Source organism: Quercus lobata, chromosome 4 (assembly GCF_001633185.2).
Source record: "Quercus lobata isolate SW786 chromosome 4, ValleyOak3.0 Primary Assembly, whole genome shotgun sequence".
Lineage (NCBI taxonomy): Eukaryota > Viridiplantae > Streptophyta > Magnoliopsida > Fagales > Fagaceae > Quercus > Quercus lobata.
In genome coordinates, this window is record NC_044907.1 from 11,201,068 (window position 1) to 11,216,864 (window position 15,797).

Sequence of the window (15,797 nt, forward strand, 5' to 3'; positions counted from 1 at the left end):
GGTCATAGGAAATAAACAAAGAGTTTGGAAATGTTTTTAACAAAATAATAATAAAAAAAATGACTCACATGCTAAAGTTGCTATCCTAGCGAATTTTCCAACGTGGCTATTACAATATATATAGACTTACACTTAATTTATAAAACATTTTGAAGTAAAAAGATTAAAAGATGTTAGGTCATTATGTTGTTAGCCACATAGGCAATAATACTAACGGTAGTTAAAAAATGACTAATAATGCTCAATTTTAAAATTTAAGAGGCTAATTATGCTCACTTGAAATTTGAGCGACTAATTGCGCTCACAGGGTAAATTTTAGAGACAAATAATATAATTTCGCCAACTTTTATCATAAAACTTAAGGTGATTTTTTATTAACTATTTCATCGTTCAACTCTGATGATATTTTTGAATCATATCTTTATTGTACCTATAAATTTTAATGAAAAGTGCTATGTTCACAACATTTTAACAACAAATCATAGGTGGTTAATTGTTATTAGTTTAAATTTGAATCTAACACTAAGATTATGTTTTTGCCTCAACAATAACAACCAGTAACGACCTGTCACTTAAGATTTGTTGTAAAAATATTGTGAAAATGTTGTGAACATATCATTTCTCAATTTTAATTAACCCATGCATTAACACAAGTTCTACTAATTTAATAAAAATAAAATTTTTTTAGGGAAATAAAAAAATATAAAAATTGCTAAAATCTTAACAGTGGTAAATTAAAAATAAAAAAGAAAGTAATATTTTGTCATTAAAACCCAATAATATTAACTCTTATATATTTAAGATTTTTTATTTCTTTATTCTGTATTTTTGTTAAGCAATTATCTATCTACAAGAACTTAGGATGATTTTTGTATTATCTATCGCAGACAATGAAAACTGTAAAACATCACCCTTATAATTTGAGTGTGGGTAATGATTTTCTCATACAACTAATTTTATATATTCCGAATATATCTACTTTTTTTACATTTTGAATGTAGATATCATCCTTTTGTGTTTTAAAATAAATACATCAACACATTTAATTATGGATATTGTGTGTAGGCATTTGTGGATATTACCTAAGCTCGCAATTTTTAAATCCTGTATCATAGTCATATTTAGTAATATAATAATGTGTGGTTTTACTTCTTCATTTCAATCGTTTTGGAAAAATTGCTAAATCTTTTTAAATTATTAAAATTGCTGATAATTTAAACTCTAAAATTATTAATTGCTTTTTAGAAACCTTGTAATTTATTTTCATTGTCCGTCTTTGTCAACTTAAATAACATCATCTCAGGTTGATGCTTGTTAAAAAGAACACCAAACGGGACAAACTAGTCGGTAACCGGCTAATCTATATCCAAAACGACATGCACTGTCAATCTGCATGGACAAGAGAGGCTCAACTAATTTAATTTATAAAAAATAATAATAATAATAAAACCATAATCAAGCTAAATTCAAAGTTGTCAATGGATACTTGCTAATGAGTATGACAATGCATGGGATTCTAGAATATGAAAATTGAAATGTTGAAGAAGAAGAATGTTACCATTCTAAGAATTCTTTTTTTTTTTTTTTTGAGAAACCATCCTAAGAATTCTAAGAGTTCTTTGTATAACTCCAATATAGAATTTTTGAAAATTCTATTTATTCATTTAAAAATGAGTAGATTTTGGATTTTATCACTTTATCACCATTTAATAAACATTTGGTGCATGTTCGATTTTGATCCCTTTAATTTAAAAACTTGGGATTTGGTCTCTAGAATTTCAAAAAGGAAAGAATTTAGTCCCCCCATGTATTTTTTTTAATGTGACTAATGCAGTGATGAGATGTCCCATTTTTTAGGAATCAAATTAAACTCACCGCATATGTAATGGATCAAGATCGATTCGACCTCATATTTAAGAGATCAAAATCAAAGCAACCCCATAGTCATGGGACCAAAATCAATTGAGCCAACCTCAAATTTAAGGACTAAAATACCGACCCAAAATTTTAGGGACCAATCCGAAATTTTTAAAATTGGAGTACCAAGATCATTTATTTTCTTTTTCAATTTGGCCTGCATCTTATTTGTACTATTCCAATTTGGATGAGGTCTAGAATATTTTATAAGTCCTAGTATTGATTATATTTCCTTATTTGAATTTTGTTTCCTTTCTTATTTGGTTAAACCTGACATTCCTGCTGAGACTATTTTTTAGAGCTTTATAGGCTTAGAATGCATTTTGCAAAAAAAAAAAAATGGTATCTAAATCATTTTCTAGAGCAAAAAGTGGGAAAATGTTAAAATATTGAGGATTCTACTTTTGCATTCTACTCCTGGTGGCCTTCTCTTCATCGAACTCTCTTTCAGGCAAGTACTCCTCCTCCAACCCCTTGGTCCTTCAAAGGAAACACCAAGAGGTCCCAGATAAGCTACAATGCTTGGCAAGGGAAATTATACCTAATCTATCAGCAGGTATCATTGATCACTTTCTCTTTCATTAATCACACTCATTTTGTTCCAATTATGTCTGTAAAGCTCTACCACTGAACAGTCTGAACTAGTTGTGTTACTCTATTTTATTGCTCAACTGTGTTATCTGCTCTAACACGAGTTTATTTGTTTAGAAACTGAGAATCTCAAAATTAAGATATAGGCTTGGTTACAGAACTGGGTTGCTCACCCAAATATATGATGCAAAACCAACCAAATGAAATTAATCCAGAAAGAATGAAATTTCTTGGTTTAGAATCTTTAACTAAATAAAGAAACTACCCAATTCTTAACATTACACCAGAGGCCTTAATAAGGTCTTACAAAGTTGTACCATTAAACAGAACTGAACCCTACTAAACTAGCATTCTCCAGAGACAAAAGCGATGGTATTGTTCTCAGGACGACTAATAACATCGAGGATGGAATCAAATGTACCCGGATATTTTTAGTTCCAGAAGTAAAACATCCTCTGTCTCTTGCTAGGCAGGCTCACAAAATCTTTAGTCAGCCAACATTGTTTACTCTTTCTAAGTCCACAGGTTCCATATTTGCACAAGTCATGAAATAGTTTTCAAAATTCTAACGTATGAGTCCTATATATATAAGAGAGATTTAATTAGATGAGTGGACAAAAACAATGACCAAGTTTAATACAGAAAAATTTAAATCAAGGTTTCAAAATCATACCTGAAATTGATTGATCATTAGACATCATAATAGCATACTAATGTTCAGATATAGCCCAACACTGAGATCTGCAAATTTAAAAAAATATTCATGATGAAGATGTATGGAGAAATTAGCTTTCATTTGGTTACTCTAACTATCTTATATAATTATTATACGATGCAGTTATCACTTATGTCTCTTCTTATTTTGTCTCAGCTCAGCTAAACATTTCTAAAGCTCATGGTAAAAGAAATTTTATTGACGGTTGTCAGATGATAAATTGAAATTGGTGAAATAGATTTCTTATTACTGAAGCCTTAGCATACATGGAGAAGAGTGCAAACAATTTTAAAAAAACCTGATGTATGTAGTTTTCAGTGCTAGATTTTCACTTCTATGCTGCTGGATGAAGATCAACATAAGATTCACAATCCTTATTGATGTTGTGTTACCCTGTTCAAATTTCAGTAGATTCAAATTACTACTAATCCAAATAAGTTTAAATTATGAAGCAGAGATGCCTATATTGGATACCAGTATGCTCATAATGCAAATCCTAACAAATTAAGATGTTTGTGTGTGCCATTCCCACAAATAAAAATAGTAAATGCTTCTATTACCTCCCATTTCTACTAAGGATCAGAATCACCAAATGGAATTTGCCAAGATCTTGACTATTTATTAATCTCTTATTCGCCTCCCCTTCATGACTATTAGATGTCTCAACTGAAAACATTAAGTTGATATGAAATCTTTTATCCTTTCAGAATTATGATGAAAGAGAAATGAATTATACAACCTTCACCATAAAACAAAAAAAAAAAAAAAATGTTTGATAAAATGAAAATGAAGTTAAATATTGATACAAGAATTTTTCATGACATGAGTAGGTTTACTCCACCTTTTGCACTCCAAATAGATGATCAAACAAAATAATCTGTGCAAAGTAAACACAGTATTAGATCCAGTTAAAGGTGAACAAAGCATAAGGACTGGACTTCCTCCGGTAATAGAGGGAACTGAGAACACTTGAAATTATGAAAATCTATTAGAAGAATAAGCTTTTTGAGTTTCATCGAGAAATAGTATAAGTTTAAGTAGAAGTGGTACATACCAAGTACCAAGAATTGCAAAGAGCAAAACTGAAACCATGATTCTGCAATTAAGTAGTCAGAGAAATAAAGGTATGTAAAACAGGCCATTCTATAATCGTTTTTGTGCAGCCTGAGGGCTGTTCATTCAACAGCACCTGCCACAATATCCCAACTTCAGTCCACACAGCCAGAGCCTTCTTCTGATATTAAGTCAAAAGCTGCATATATTCAATCAACATGTCTTGTTAGATGAAGACAGTTGGGATGGGTTTTGCCAAAAAAGAAAGACAAAATGAAGTTTTTCCACTAGGTTCTTCACTAGGGTGTTACTTTTTGTATATATAGTTCAACATCCTGAAAAGGATTCACAAGAAATGTAGATATAAAATGAGAGAGGTTTCCACAGTACTATAAACCAAAACAACATAATAATAGTACTAAACTAAAGAGCTTCAACCTTACGGAAAAGAATTCATCGACTTTCTACTGACCAGACAAAGCACTAGCGCTGCTTCTCCTGGTGATTCAAATATCGCAAAAAAATCATTAGTTGAAGTAGATAGTTAAGGTCAACAAAAATAGAACCACCAGATCATAGTAAATTAAGTTAACAAATAGCAACATGTTTGACATATGGCAGAGTACCTGAGAAGAAGTTGGATATATTGAAGAGCTGGGTTCCAGTAGAAATTAAGCTCATCATATTCAGATCACTTTTGCATCAATTTTTATGATGGGTATATGAGCTATCTTGGGCCAGTCTTCCCCTTTCTCCCTAAGGCACCGAGTTTTCAGCAATGGACATTTCTTGACACTTAGAAATGACAACGATTTTGGCAGACCCTCTTCTGGCATGGACTGCAGATTTGGGCAGCAGCCAATTCCTAATTTTTTAAGTGTGGTGAAATGTTGAAGCTCATTGCCGTCCAGCGATTTCAAATGGGGAATATTCCAGATTTCAAGGGATGTAAGAGAAGAGGGCAGCAGCGCCCTCTCTGGAAAGGACTCCACATTTTCACATCTACCCCTGATACAGAAGCTTCTAAGAGAAGACAGTCCTTGCAAACCCCACCCTGTGCGGCTGGAGATAAGTTTTTCACAAAAAAAGATTTCAAGTGCATTTAAACTGGTTGGCAACCCCCCATCTGGAAAAGACTCAAGTTCTGGACAAAGCCGAATACTCAATGTCCGAAGGGATGGGAGCAAGGTATGCATCTGGTCAGGCAGTGCCTTCAAATTATTACAGTAACCAACACTGAACCTGGTAAGGTTGGGTGCAGGCAGTCCCTCTTCGGGAAAGGATACAAAATTGGAACAGTTACTGATTTCTAAGCTTCTGAGAGATTTAAGATACTGAAGGGGCCCTTGATTTGAAACAGAAAGGGACCGAAGATTATGACATCCGTGGGTATCAAGATGATTCATCTTTGGAAATAAATCCAATGGAAAGGACACCAGAGAATCGCAACTACTTCTTATGCACACACTCTCAAGGGAAGCATAACGATGGTGCATCGGAAACAGTAATTTCCCACAGTTCTTGACACCAAGTGATTTTAGTGTATCAGCAATACCACTACTGGGAAGCAACGTGAGAGATGGACAATCAGAGATATCTAGCTCTTCAAGGCAGTTGTTGTTGTTGTCCATAGGTAAGGACTCCAAGTTGTCATATCCGATAATTTTGAGCTTCAACACTTGCGGTGGTAATTCTTTCAACACCACCTTATGACAATATTGTAACCTCACTTGACGGATGGCTGGAGCACTTGGAAGTGTAGCGACAAGCTGCTGGCATTTATCAATCACAATTGATTTCAAAGAAAAAATGCCATTGGGAAGACCCATGCTCAGTTTAGGACAGTTTTGTATACAAAGCTGTTGGAGACGAGGGAAAGCTATTGCACCTCCATTGTCATCCGTGAAAGGAAGCCACTCTTGCAATTCTGACATGTTTTTAAAGCGCAAATTTTCTAGCGATCCAAATGGCCTGCGCCCAGAAGCTGGAGTCCCATAAAACTCTCTACCAATATTCACTACTCCATCTAATCCCACAATAGAGAGGTTCTTCAGAGAGGGCAGTTTCCCAAACGGTGGCAATTTGTAGCAATACTTACAATTATGAATTTGGATTGATACAATATTGTAGGCTTCATGTCCTAACCAGTCTGGAAAAACTGTGCCACCATAATTTTCAATGGTAAGCTTCGTCAGGTCTACATGAGGATGCAATTGGTCTAGTACATCTCTATTCTTTTTGGAGTCATCTGTATCCCCACCCCACTTTAACACCAATTCATTAATTTGCAACTTATCCCTCAAATTAGCCTCTAAAGCATCTCTAGCATCAACAACATTTTCCAACTTCAAAATTGAAAGGCTTCCCCTAAGTTGCCGGAGCTCCCCCAACTCTTTGAGGCCAGAGCTACCTTTTTTTCCCAAAATAAAAGAAGTTAATGTTTGGAGACTTTTCAATTTATCCATTAGCAGTGGCATTTCTATCAAGTTTGTTCCACTAATATCAAGATGATGCAAGTTAATTAGCCATCCCATGTTGGCAGGCAACTCAGTGAGAGAACGACAACTTGCCAACAATAATGTTTGCAAATTGTGTAAAGTACACACTGAATCAGGTAATACTTTGATTGCAGTGCGAGAAAGGTTTAAATATCGTAAATGTTTTAAATTACCAATTGAGTCTGGTAGAAATGTCAAATTCCAGTAGTCAGATAGAGATAGTACCCTTAAGCTTCTCAGTGCTGGTAATAAGTCAAGAATAACTTCTTTACTTAAGCATCCAGACCGCACTGACAAATTTGATGGTAGAAAGCTTCGCAAACCCTTGGCTCCAAGACAGGCTTCAAATTTTTCATAGGCATCAAACTTCAATCTAGAATATGAAAAATGCCGAGTCTTTTCTGACAAATCATATGAATTGTCTGTCTCCATTCTAAAACAAAATTCTCCAGAGACAAATAAAGCTAAATCATTCAAAAGGTCATGCATAACATAGCATGAATTCTTACCACCTGACCTCTGAAAGAATGACCTGGATACTAGATCATAGAAGTACTCAATACCTACTTCTTCTAAATTCTCTCTTTTAGGCAAAAAATCTTCCGCCATCCATAAGAGCACTAATTCCTCCTTTTTAAATTTGTAATTTTTAGGAAATATTGAACAATAAGCAAAGCATGGCTTTAGATGTGAAGGTAAATAATGGTAGCTCAATATAAGAGCTGGAAGAATATTGCTTTTGCAGTCTGAGAAACTCCATATATTGCTCTCCAATATCCTAAGCCATTCCTTAGAATCCAACTTCGAGCGTAAGAGACCACCAAGTGTTTTTGCAGCTAAAGGCAAGCCTTTGCACTTGTTCACAATTTTCTTACCAATTAATTCCAGCTCTGGATGTTCTTTAGATTCTCGGTTGCCAAATGCATGTTTTGCAAATAATAACCAACAATCTTCATCCGTTAAATGCTTTAGATGGTAGGTTGGAACTGTGCCTGCAATTGATGCAACACTTTCATTACGTGTTGTTAAGATGAGCTTACTTCCATGTGCCCCAGATTTGAAAGGGGTTCGTAAGACCTCCCAATCCAAGTAATTCTCATTCCAAATATCATCTAACACAAATAGAAATTTCCTTCCCACAAGACTCTTGTTCAACCTAACTTGGAGTAGATCTAGGTCGTCAGTATCCCCTGACGAGGAAGTCACTGCCTCAAGAATAGTTTTTGTGATCCTAAGCACATCAAATTCTTGTGAAACACAAACCCATGCTCTGACATCAAAACTCTCCATCACCAACTTGTTGTTATATACAAGCTGCGCAAGTGTGGTCTTGCCCACACCACCCATGCCCACTATGGGAATCACATTTATGTTATTACCACTGCCATCATTTTCTAGCAACAACTCTATTATGGCCTCCTTATCTCCATCCCTTCCGTATACACCAGATTCTTCTACCAAAGACGTTGTTGGCCTTTTTTGTGAAAATTTCTCACCACCACCTTCTTTGAGATCAAGGAGGTCTCTTTGCTTTGCAAGAAATTCTAGTCTGCCTAGAATCTCTTCTAACTTAACTTCTATTCCATTGTAAGAACTATGAGAAATCAAGTTGAAGCTTCGTACCTTATTTTTGCTAATTTCCATTTCGGCTTTTAACTTGTAGAGTGCAGCATCAGTAGCAATCTCGTCCAGCAAGTCCTGAGCATTATAGGCAGCATCTTTTAGCTCGTTCACCCATTCTTTGACAACTGGGCTTTTCATCTGCTTCTCTTCTGCATCATTGAGGACTGAATTGATCAATAATAGAGTTGTCTTCAACTTCTTCAGCGGTTCATTGTTAAGCTTCCATTGGCTGAAGAACTCAAGTACCTCATGAGAAGCCATCCTGTCAAACAAAACCTGGAGGAAAGCAGAGAGAAATGCTCCTCCAACTAGAGCGTCAGCCATTGGGTTTTTTTTTTTTTTTTTGATGGAAAGAATTGAAGGAAAAAATATGGAAGTGATTGAGAACAATGGAGCACAAATGGATTGGTCAAGCTTTTGAGGATTCTACAATTAGTTCTTGAGCCAGATTTCAAAAATGAACAATTCTTTTACTATCAAGGGGGGACAACCTACCAAGTCGTCGTGTGGCAGACTTAGACCCCCATAAAACACTTAGAAGGGCAATTTGTTACTTGCATGTTGAATCCACAACTTTTTTATTTTATTTTATTTTTGTGAGCAAATTATGTCATTGAGCTTCAAATCTTTTTGCATCAATTAGTTGAATATCGAAGGTTAAATGTTAACGAATCCATGAAAGTGAGATTATACATATATAGTACCCTATAGTTTGGTTTTCTTTTCCTTTTTTTTTTTAAAAAAAAAAAAAAAAAAAAAAAAAAAAAAAGAATTCCCTCCCAACATTGGGTCCAATTTGAAATTATAAAACCTTTTTTTTTTAATTAAAAAAAAAAAGGAAAAGAAAAAAGAATTCCCCTCCCAACTTTGGGTCCAATTTGAAATTATAAAACCTTTTTTTTATTTTTTTTTACTAAGAAGAAATTAAAAAACCTTAAACTTTGAGGAATGACCACATTAATCTTTCTTTTATCATTCCATTTATGCAATAGACGGTTTAATAAATAAATAAAAATTAAAAGTCAATGAAGAATTCCTTTTAATTTTTTCTTCTTTCTTTTTGTGTTGTCTTATTTTCTTCTTAGCCGACTTAAAAAAAAAAAAAAAAAAAAAAAAAAAAAAATCTCTACAACTAAAACCCAATTACCACCGCCCACAAGATACGACGCCACCACCTTCCATTCATTCCTTTGGAATTTCCTTGCGTAGTGACACTGACATTGCGAAATAAGCGGCAGACAGCAAAAAGGACTCAAAAAAAAAAAAAAAAAACCTAGAGTAGAAGTGCAATAGAAAGACGGCAAAAATAGCCAAATATCACTATTTTTTGAAATTATTAGTGTTTTATCACTGTTTGAGAAATATTTAGTAATGTACCACTTTTTAAAAAGTCGAATTTTTGAAACTTGAGTTTGACATGGAACTTGAGTTTAAGAAAATCAAGTATCATAAAAATGTCACATGGAACGGGAAAGCCGAGTTCAGTGTGTTACTCGAGTTTAAGACACTTAAGTACCATGCAAGAAACACTTCCCACACACTCACACAGTCAACAATAGCACTCACACAGCCACAATTGTTGATTCCCGCAGCACTCACATAGTCAACAATAGCACTCACACAACCACAATTGTTAACTCCCACAGCACGCCTTTCTATCTCTTTTAATTTTTTATTTTTTCAACTTCTATCTATTTTTTTTTTCTCATTGGCTTCCAGTTTTGTTTCTTATTCTTCTAGTTTTGTTTATTCTTCCAGGTGTGGGTTTCCCTATTTTCTTTCTATTGTCAGGGTCATGTAGGATGGAAGATAAGTCAACAATTGTGAAAAGGTAGTGAAAGTGTTTGAAATAGAGGCAAAAGGAACTCGAGTTTATGAAACTCGAGTTCCAAGTGGACTTTTTTAAGATACTCAATTTTTGTAAACTTGAGTTCCATGTCAAAATCGAGTTTCACAAACTCGAGTTTCAAAAAAGTGGTACATTGCTAAATATTTCTCAAACAGTGGTAAAACACTAATAATTTTGAAAAAGAGTGGTATTTGGCTATTTTTGCCATAGAAAGACTAACATAACAATTTTTGGTCTCCACCCGGACATGATATGATCAACTATAAGTGATGGACCTACATAAAAATAATAATTTACCATTCATAGTCGACTATATTAAAATTGTGGTAAAAATTATGACATAATTTTTTTTTTTTTTAAAAGATAATTACAATATATTACGGAGTATTAACCTTATATTTAAACATTTTCTCTTTTAGAGCCTTAAGCATTTTGTGCATGGGAAGGTGCCAATTCAACTAGAAGGCTTAACAAAATATAAGAATTGTAGGGAAAAAAAAAAAAAAAAAAAGATGATGAAGGAAAATTGAAACAAAATAGTTACACGGATGTTGGACTTTGATAAAAGTTGTAGAGTTAGAGTGGGTCTGAGTCCCAAGTGCTAACACTGTTCTAAGTGTTGTTCGATCTCATCAAGAAATGAAGAAAATAAGCAATGTTGAGGTCTCCTGTGATATTTTTGAATTCAAAGTTCAAACTTTAGTTGTCAACAAAATGAAACTCCGGTCTCCACAGCCCAAATTTTCTCCAGAAACTTAAAGAGCCCAGCACTGCACCCCACCAAAAAAAAAATGAAGGGGTTTCGACCTTGAAAGGTATGGAGGTTTGGAAGAAGAAGAAGATAATTGTAATACCTAGGAAAAAAAAAAAAAAGAAAAGGTTATTTAAGTAAATTTGTTTATGGGGTCAATTTTATAATTAATATTTCTAAGGGGTTTTTTAGAAAGTAAGGTTGAAACCCTAGCATATATAGTCTAATTTAAGTCAGCGTATAGTGACAGATGTTTTGAGAGAGGAGACTACCATAAATACTCAAGTAGAGAAGGTTTGAATGCATAATTGAGGTAAGAGTCTAAGAATCTATTTCTTATCAAATCTAAGCTTTATTTGAAATTAGAGTATTTTTTTATGTGGGTATTATGGCCAATAGTGAAACTATTTAATTATTCGAGAGTTTTAATGATGCAAACAAAGAAAAGTTTGGATTTATTTTCGATAAACTAGACGCTGTTACTGCAGATTTTTTATGTTCAGTAAGTAGTAACTTCATCTTATCTGATAAGGGGAATTTTCAATTGGCAAAATAAAAGTTGTTGTTGATCTCCAAAGACCTGTCAGCTCTATTATGCATACTGACGACTTCACGCAAGATGAAGCCGTCAATCTCTAAGCTGAAGACATCACGCTAGATGAAGCGGTTAGTCTCTAAGCTGAAGACTTCACGTAAGATGAAGCTGTCAGTCTCTAAGCTGACAACTTCACACAAGATGAAGCCGTTAAGTTGATGACTTCATCTTACGACCTGTTGGCATCTATGCCTAGACAGAATGAAAAGCTGACGAGGAGAAAGCTGAAGGCAGGAAAGGATCCCACAAGATATGTGTATTAATGAGTGATAAGGAAATTTACAATATTAGAATCACCAATGAAAAGGGATGAAGCGACAGTCTATTGACAAGTGACGACATGAGGAAGTCTATGGGTCCACCTCAAAGCTGATGGGAGCACCTTGAGCGATGATGGAAAGCTGACGACTATAAGCTGAAAGGGGTATGCCAGACCCCAATGGTTTTGATGTGGCTTTACTTGAGCTCCATGCATGCGTGTGTAATAAGATATTTTATGCTCCACACTCAGTGTTAATCAAAAGGACTCCTACAAGGAAAGGGTTCCGAAAAATACGCTCATGGAGACTCCTATAAGGAAAAGACTTCTAAACCAAGGAAGAGAGGTTAACCCTCAACTACTATAAAAACCCCAAAACCCTCACAAACCAAGGTACGCATAATTCACCCCAGCTCTGGTACTCTAGAGTTGTGAACAAGAGATTTCTCTAACTTGACCGTCTGAGGGTATTTAGCCGATACCACACCGGTACTCCTTTTAAGGTCTTCAGCTTTTGTGTTCTGCAGGTTCTTGTCAAGAGCACGTGAAGACCGTGTGGCTCACTGGTGATTTTTTCGGCATTATCAGTTGGTGCCGTCTGTGGGAAACTGCTTTGTAGTATATTTGTAAGTCATAGCAAACGCTTCCTGGACAAAGAGTTGCATAGTACTTACTCGGTCAATGGCGACCACCAATATCGTTCAAGAAGACGAGCTGCGACTGACTGCTCTTGAGAGACAAGTGTAGACTCTAACTCGACTGTGGAACGCCTGACCAAGTAAAACCAGATTTTGGAAGAACAACTACGTTAGAAGGCAGGACACGGTGCTCAGGAAGAGGACCAGGAGGGTACCAGTGCCGAGCAACGAGACCGAGAGGGACTGGAGGGTAGTAACGCCCCAAGCAGACCAGAGCGACAAAATGTAAGCCTCCCATCCCTCACGGATATGGCTCCACCCCACATTGTCGCGGAGATGCAGGTGATAAAGGAATAGATGGATGTCACAATGAACGCCCTCAAAGGACGGGTGTCCAGCGACCTTGATGATCTGGTCCACCGAACTGACTCGCTATTCACTGCATCCATCAACTCCTTCCCCCTTCCACCAAAGTTTCGTATGCCGCAGGTGGAAAACTATGATGGAAACAAAGACCCTCTAGATCATTAAGAGTCCTTCAAGAACCTGATGCACCTTCAGGGGGTACCCGACGAGATCATGTGTAGAGCTTTCCCCACCACGCTAAAGGGTCCCACAAGGATACGGTTTAGCAGGCTGACGCCTAACTCCATCAGTACTTTCAAGGAGTTAAGCACCCAGTTTGCTTCGCACTTCATTGGGGGACACAGGTATAAGAAGTCTACAGCATGCTTGATAAGCATCAAGTAGCGGGAAGATGAGACGCTAAGGTCTTACATAGCATACTGTAACAAAGAGGCGCTTTCAATCGATTAAGCTGATGACAAGATACTTGTAGCCGCTTTCACAAATGGGCTGCGGAAGGGTAAGTTCCTATTTTCACTATACAAGAACGACTCGAAGACTATGTCGAACGTGCTTTACAAGGCAACCAAGTATATGAATGCTAAATGCGTGCTTCTGACTCTAGAGAAGAGTGAAAGGCAGGAGGATACGCGATAGGACAGACGGCAGAAGATGGCAAGAATTGGAGACGCTGGACGGACAAAAGCTACACCACCCATGGAACACCAAGCACCTACGGAAGTACTACTAATAAAAAGGATGGCATGAAGAGCAGCACTCCTTTATTTCTAGTTTACCGTAGTGAATTTTAGCTATACTCCTCAGTTTTTCTATTTACTTTAGTTTTTGCTACAATAACTCTTTTAAAGCCCAAAGGCCAGGTCTTCGTTTTCTTTTTAAGAACTACTTTTTCTATGAATGCATGGTTTATTATAATAAGAGGAGTTTATTCAGACATGGCCAAAGTCGCCTACAGGTGGACGGTCACTATGCTAAGTCACCTATACGGGTAGACGCACAGCCAAAGTTGCCTATGGGTGGATGGTCACTACGTTAAGTCACCTACGGGTAGACGCGTGGCCAAAGTCGCCTATGAGTGAACGGTCACTATGCTAAGTCACCTACAGGTAGACGCATAGCCAAAGTCGCCTACGGGTGGACAGTCACTACGCTAAGTCACCCACGGGTAGACCCGTGGCCAAAGTTGCCTATGGGTGGACGGTTACTATGTTAAGTCACCTACGGGTAGACGCATGACCGAAGTTGACTATGGGTGGATGATCACCATACTAAGTCGCCTACAAGTAAATGACCAAAAAGGTGACCTCAATTTAGTCCACGACCCCAAGTGAATGACTCACAAGGTGACGAGACCAACACTTAGTCACCTCAACAAAGTGGACGAGTCTACTACAAAGTCCACAAAGTGGACGAGTCTACTACTAAGTCCACAAAGTGGATGAGTCTACTGCTATGTCCACAAAGTGGACGAATTTATTACCAAGTCTACAAAGTAGACGAGCCTAGGACCACGAAGTGGACGAGCCTATCACCAAAGTCTACAAAGTAGACGAGTTTAATATAAGTCCAAAAGTTGGACAAAAACCATTACCAAGCTTACAAAGTAGACGAGCATAAGTCTACAAAGTGGACGGGCCTATTGCCAAGTCTACAAAGTAGACGAGTTTAATATAAATCCACAAACTTGACCAAAGTCTACAAAGCAAACCAGCCAAGGTTCACAAAGTGGATGGGCATATTACCAAGTCTACGAAGTAGATTAGCCTAAGTCCACAAAGTGAACAACCCCACAAAAGTGGATGAGATTATTACTAAATCCACAAAGTGAGCAACTTTATTACAAAGTCCAAGTGGACGGTTTTGTTAAGTCTACAAAGTGGATAGGTTCAATATAAAGTCCACCAAGTGGACGAGTTCATTACGAAACCCACAAAATGAATGAATTTATTACAAAATCCACAAAGTATGACTTGTTCCACAAGTGGACGAGTCCATCAAGTAAAAGCAAGCTGACACCATTATCCACAAATGGAAGGATTCATGAACAAATCCACCAGTCCACAAAAGGGATGCGTTCAAAGAAGAAGATGGTTTGAAACCGTTAAATAAGACGTGTCTAAAAGACACCTTAAGTGGATGGATTCGCCTTAAATTACCAAGTACGAACGTATCCTAACATACATACAAATGCCAAGGATAGACACACATGCCAAATAAAAAGTAACGCATATATATTGAAAGTGACAGGCGTAAAATACTACAAATAAAGTGATGTTTTTACAAGCAAGAGCCCAAAAACAAGCGGGCGTCAAACATTGTCTGAAATTAGCTTACATTTACAATAAAGAAAGAAAAAAGCTTAAGTTCATGAAGCCAGGAGGTTTTGAGGCTTTTCATCACCCTTTGGAAGAAGGGCCTGGACGCCTGAAGTGGAAGGGTTTTCAGCATTAGGGTCTTCAGCATGAGGATTGGCCGATGGAGTCAAAGGGACGACGGGCTGGTCCACGGCAGGTTGGGCAAGGACGACGCTATCATCTTTTAGGTCCACCTCGGACTTGGTAAGATCGTCACCTTCCTCAAAAATAGTAGGGGGCAGCTGATAAAGGCAGCTCGAGGCATCACACATGAATGACCTTTCTGACGATGTTAACTCCATAACCCGTCAGCTAAAGCTGACGAGGCTATGAAGTAAGGGGCAGCTGATAAGGGGAATTTTTAATTTGCAAAATAAAAGTTGTTGTTGATCTCCAAAGACCCATCAGCTCTATTATGTATACTGACGACTTCACGCAAGATGAAGCCGTCAGTCTCTAAGCTGAAGACTTCACACAAGATGAAGCTATCAGTCTCTAAGTTGAAGACTTCACGCAAGATGAAGCTGTCAGTCTCTAAGCTGACAACTTCACACAAGACGAAGCTGTTAAGGTGACGACTTCATCTTA

At 36.7% G+C, this 15,797-nt stretch overlaps 2 protein-coding genes across 3 annotated transcripts; both read right to left on the reverse strand.

Annotated features, from left to right (window-relative positions):
- Positions 1-2,757: 2,757 nt before the first annotated feature.
- On the reverse strand, positions 2,758-6,232 carry LOC115987640 (putative disease resistance protein At3g14460). 2 transcript variants are annotated; one of them, XM_031111233.1, is made up of 8 exons: positions 4,903-6,232; positions 4,715-4,774; positions 4,278-4,475; positions 4,065-4,100; positions 3,784-3,889; positions 3,522-3,616; positions 3,182-3,249; positions 2,758-3,087 (listed from the first exon to the last, which is right to left on the reverse strand). In XM_031111233.1, the coding sequence occupies exon 1, from the start codon at positions 6,208-6,210 to the stop codon at positions 4,963-4,965; it is 1,248 nt and encodes a 415-aa protein (XP_030967093.1). In that variant the 5' UTR covers positions 6,211-6,232; the 3' UTR covers positions 2,758-3,087; positions 3,182-3,249; positions 3,522-3,616; positions 3,784-3,889; positions 4,065-4,100; positions 4,278-4,475; positions 4,715-4,774; positions 4,903-4,962. The 2 variants fall into 2 exon arrangements, with proteins under 2 accessions (XP_030967093.1, XP_030967092.1); XM_031111232.1 differs by having other exon boundaries at positions 4,278-4,611.
- Positions 6,231-8,558, reverse strand: LOC115984592 (putative disease resistance RPP13-like protein 1). The gene is made up of 2 exons (XM_031107612.1): positions 6,375-8,558; positions 6,231-6,247 (listed from the first exon to the last, which is right to left on the reverse strand). Exons 1-2 carry the CDS (start codon positions 8,533-8,535, stop codon positions 6,231-6,233), a joined length of 2,178 nt encoding a protein of 725 aa, XP_030963472.1. The 5' UTR covers positions 8,536-8,558.
- Positions 8,559-15,797: the final 7,239 nt, after the last annotated feature.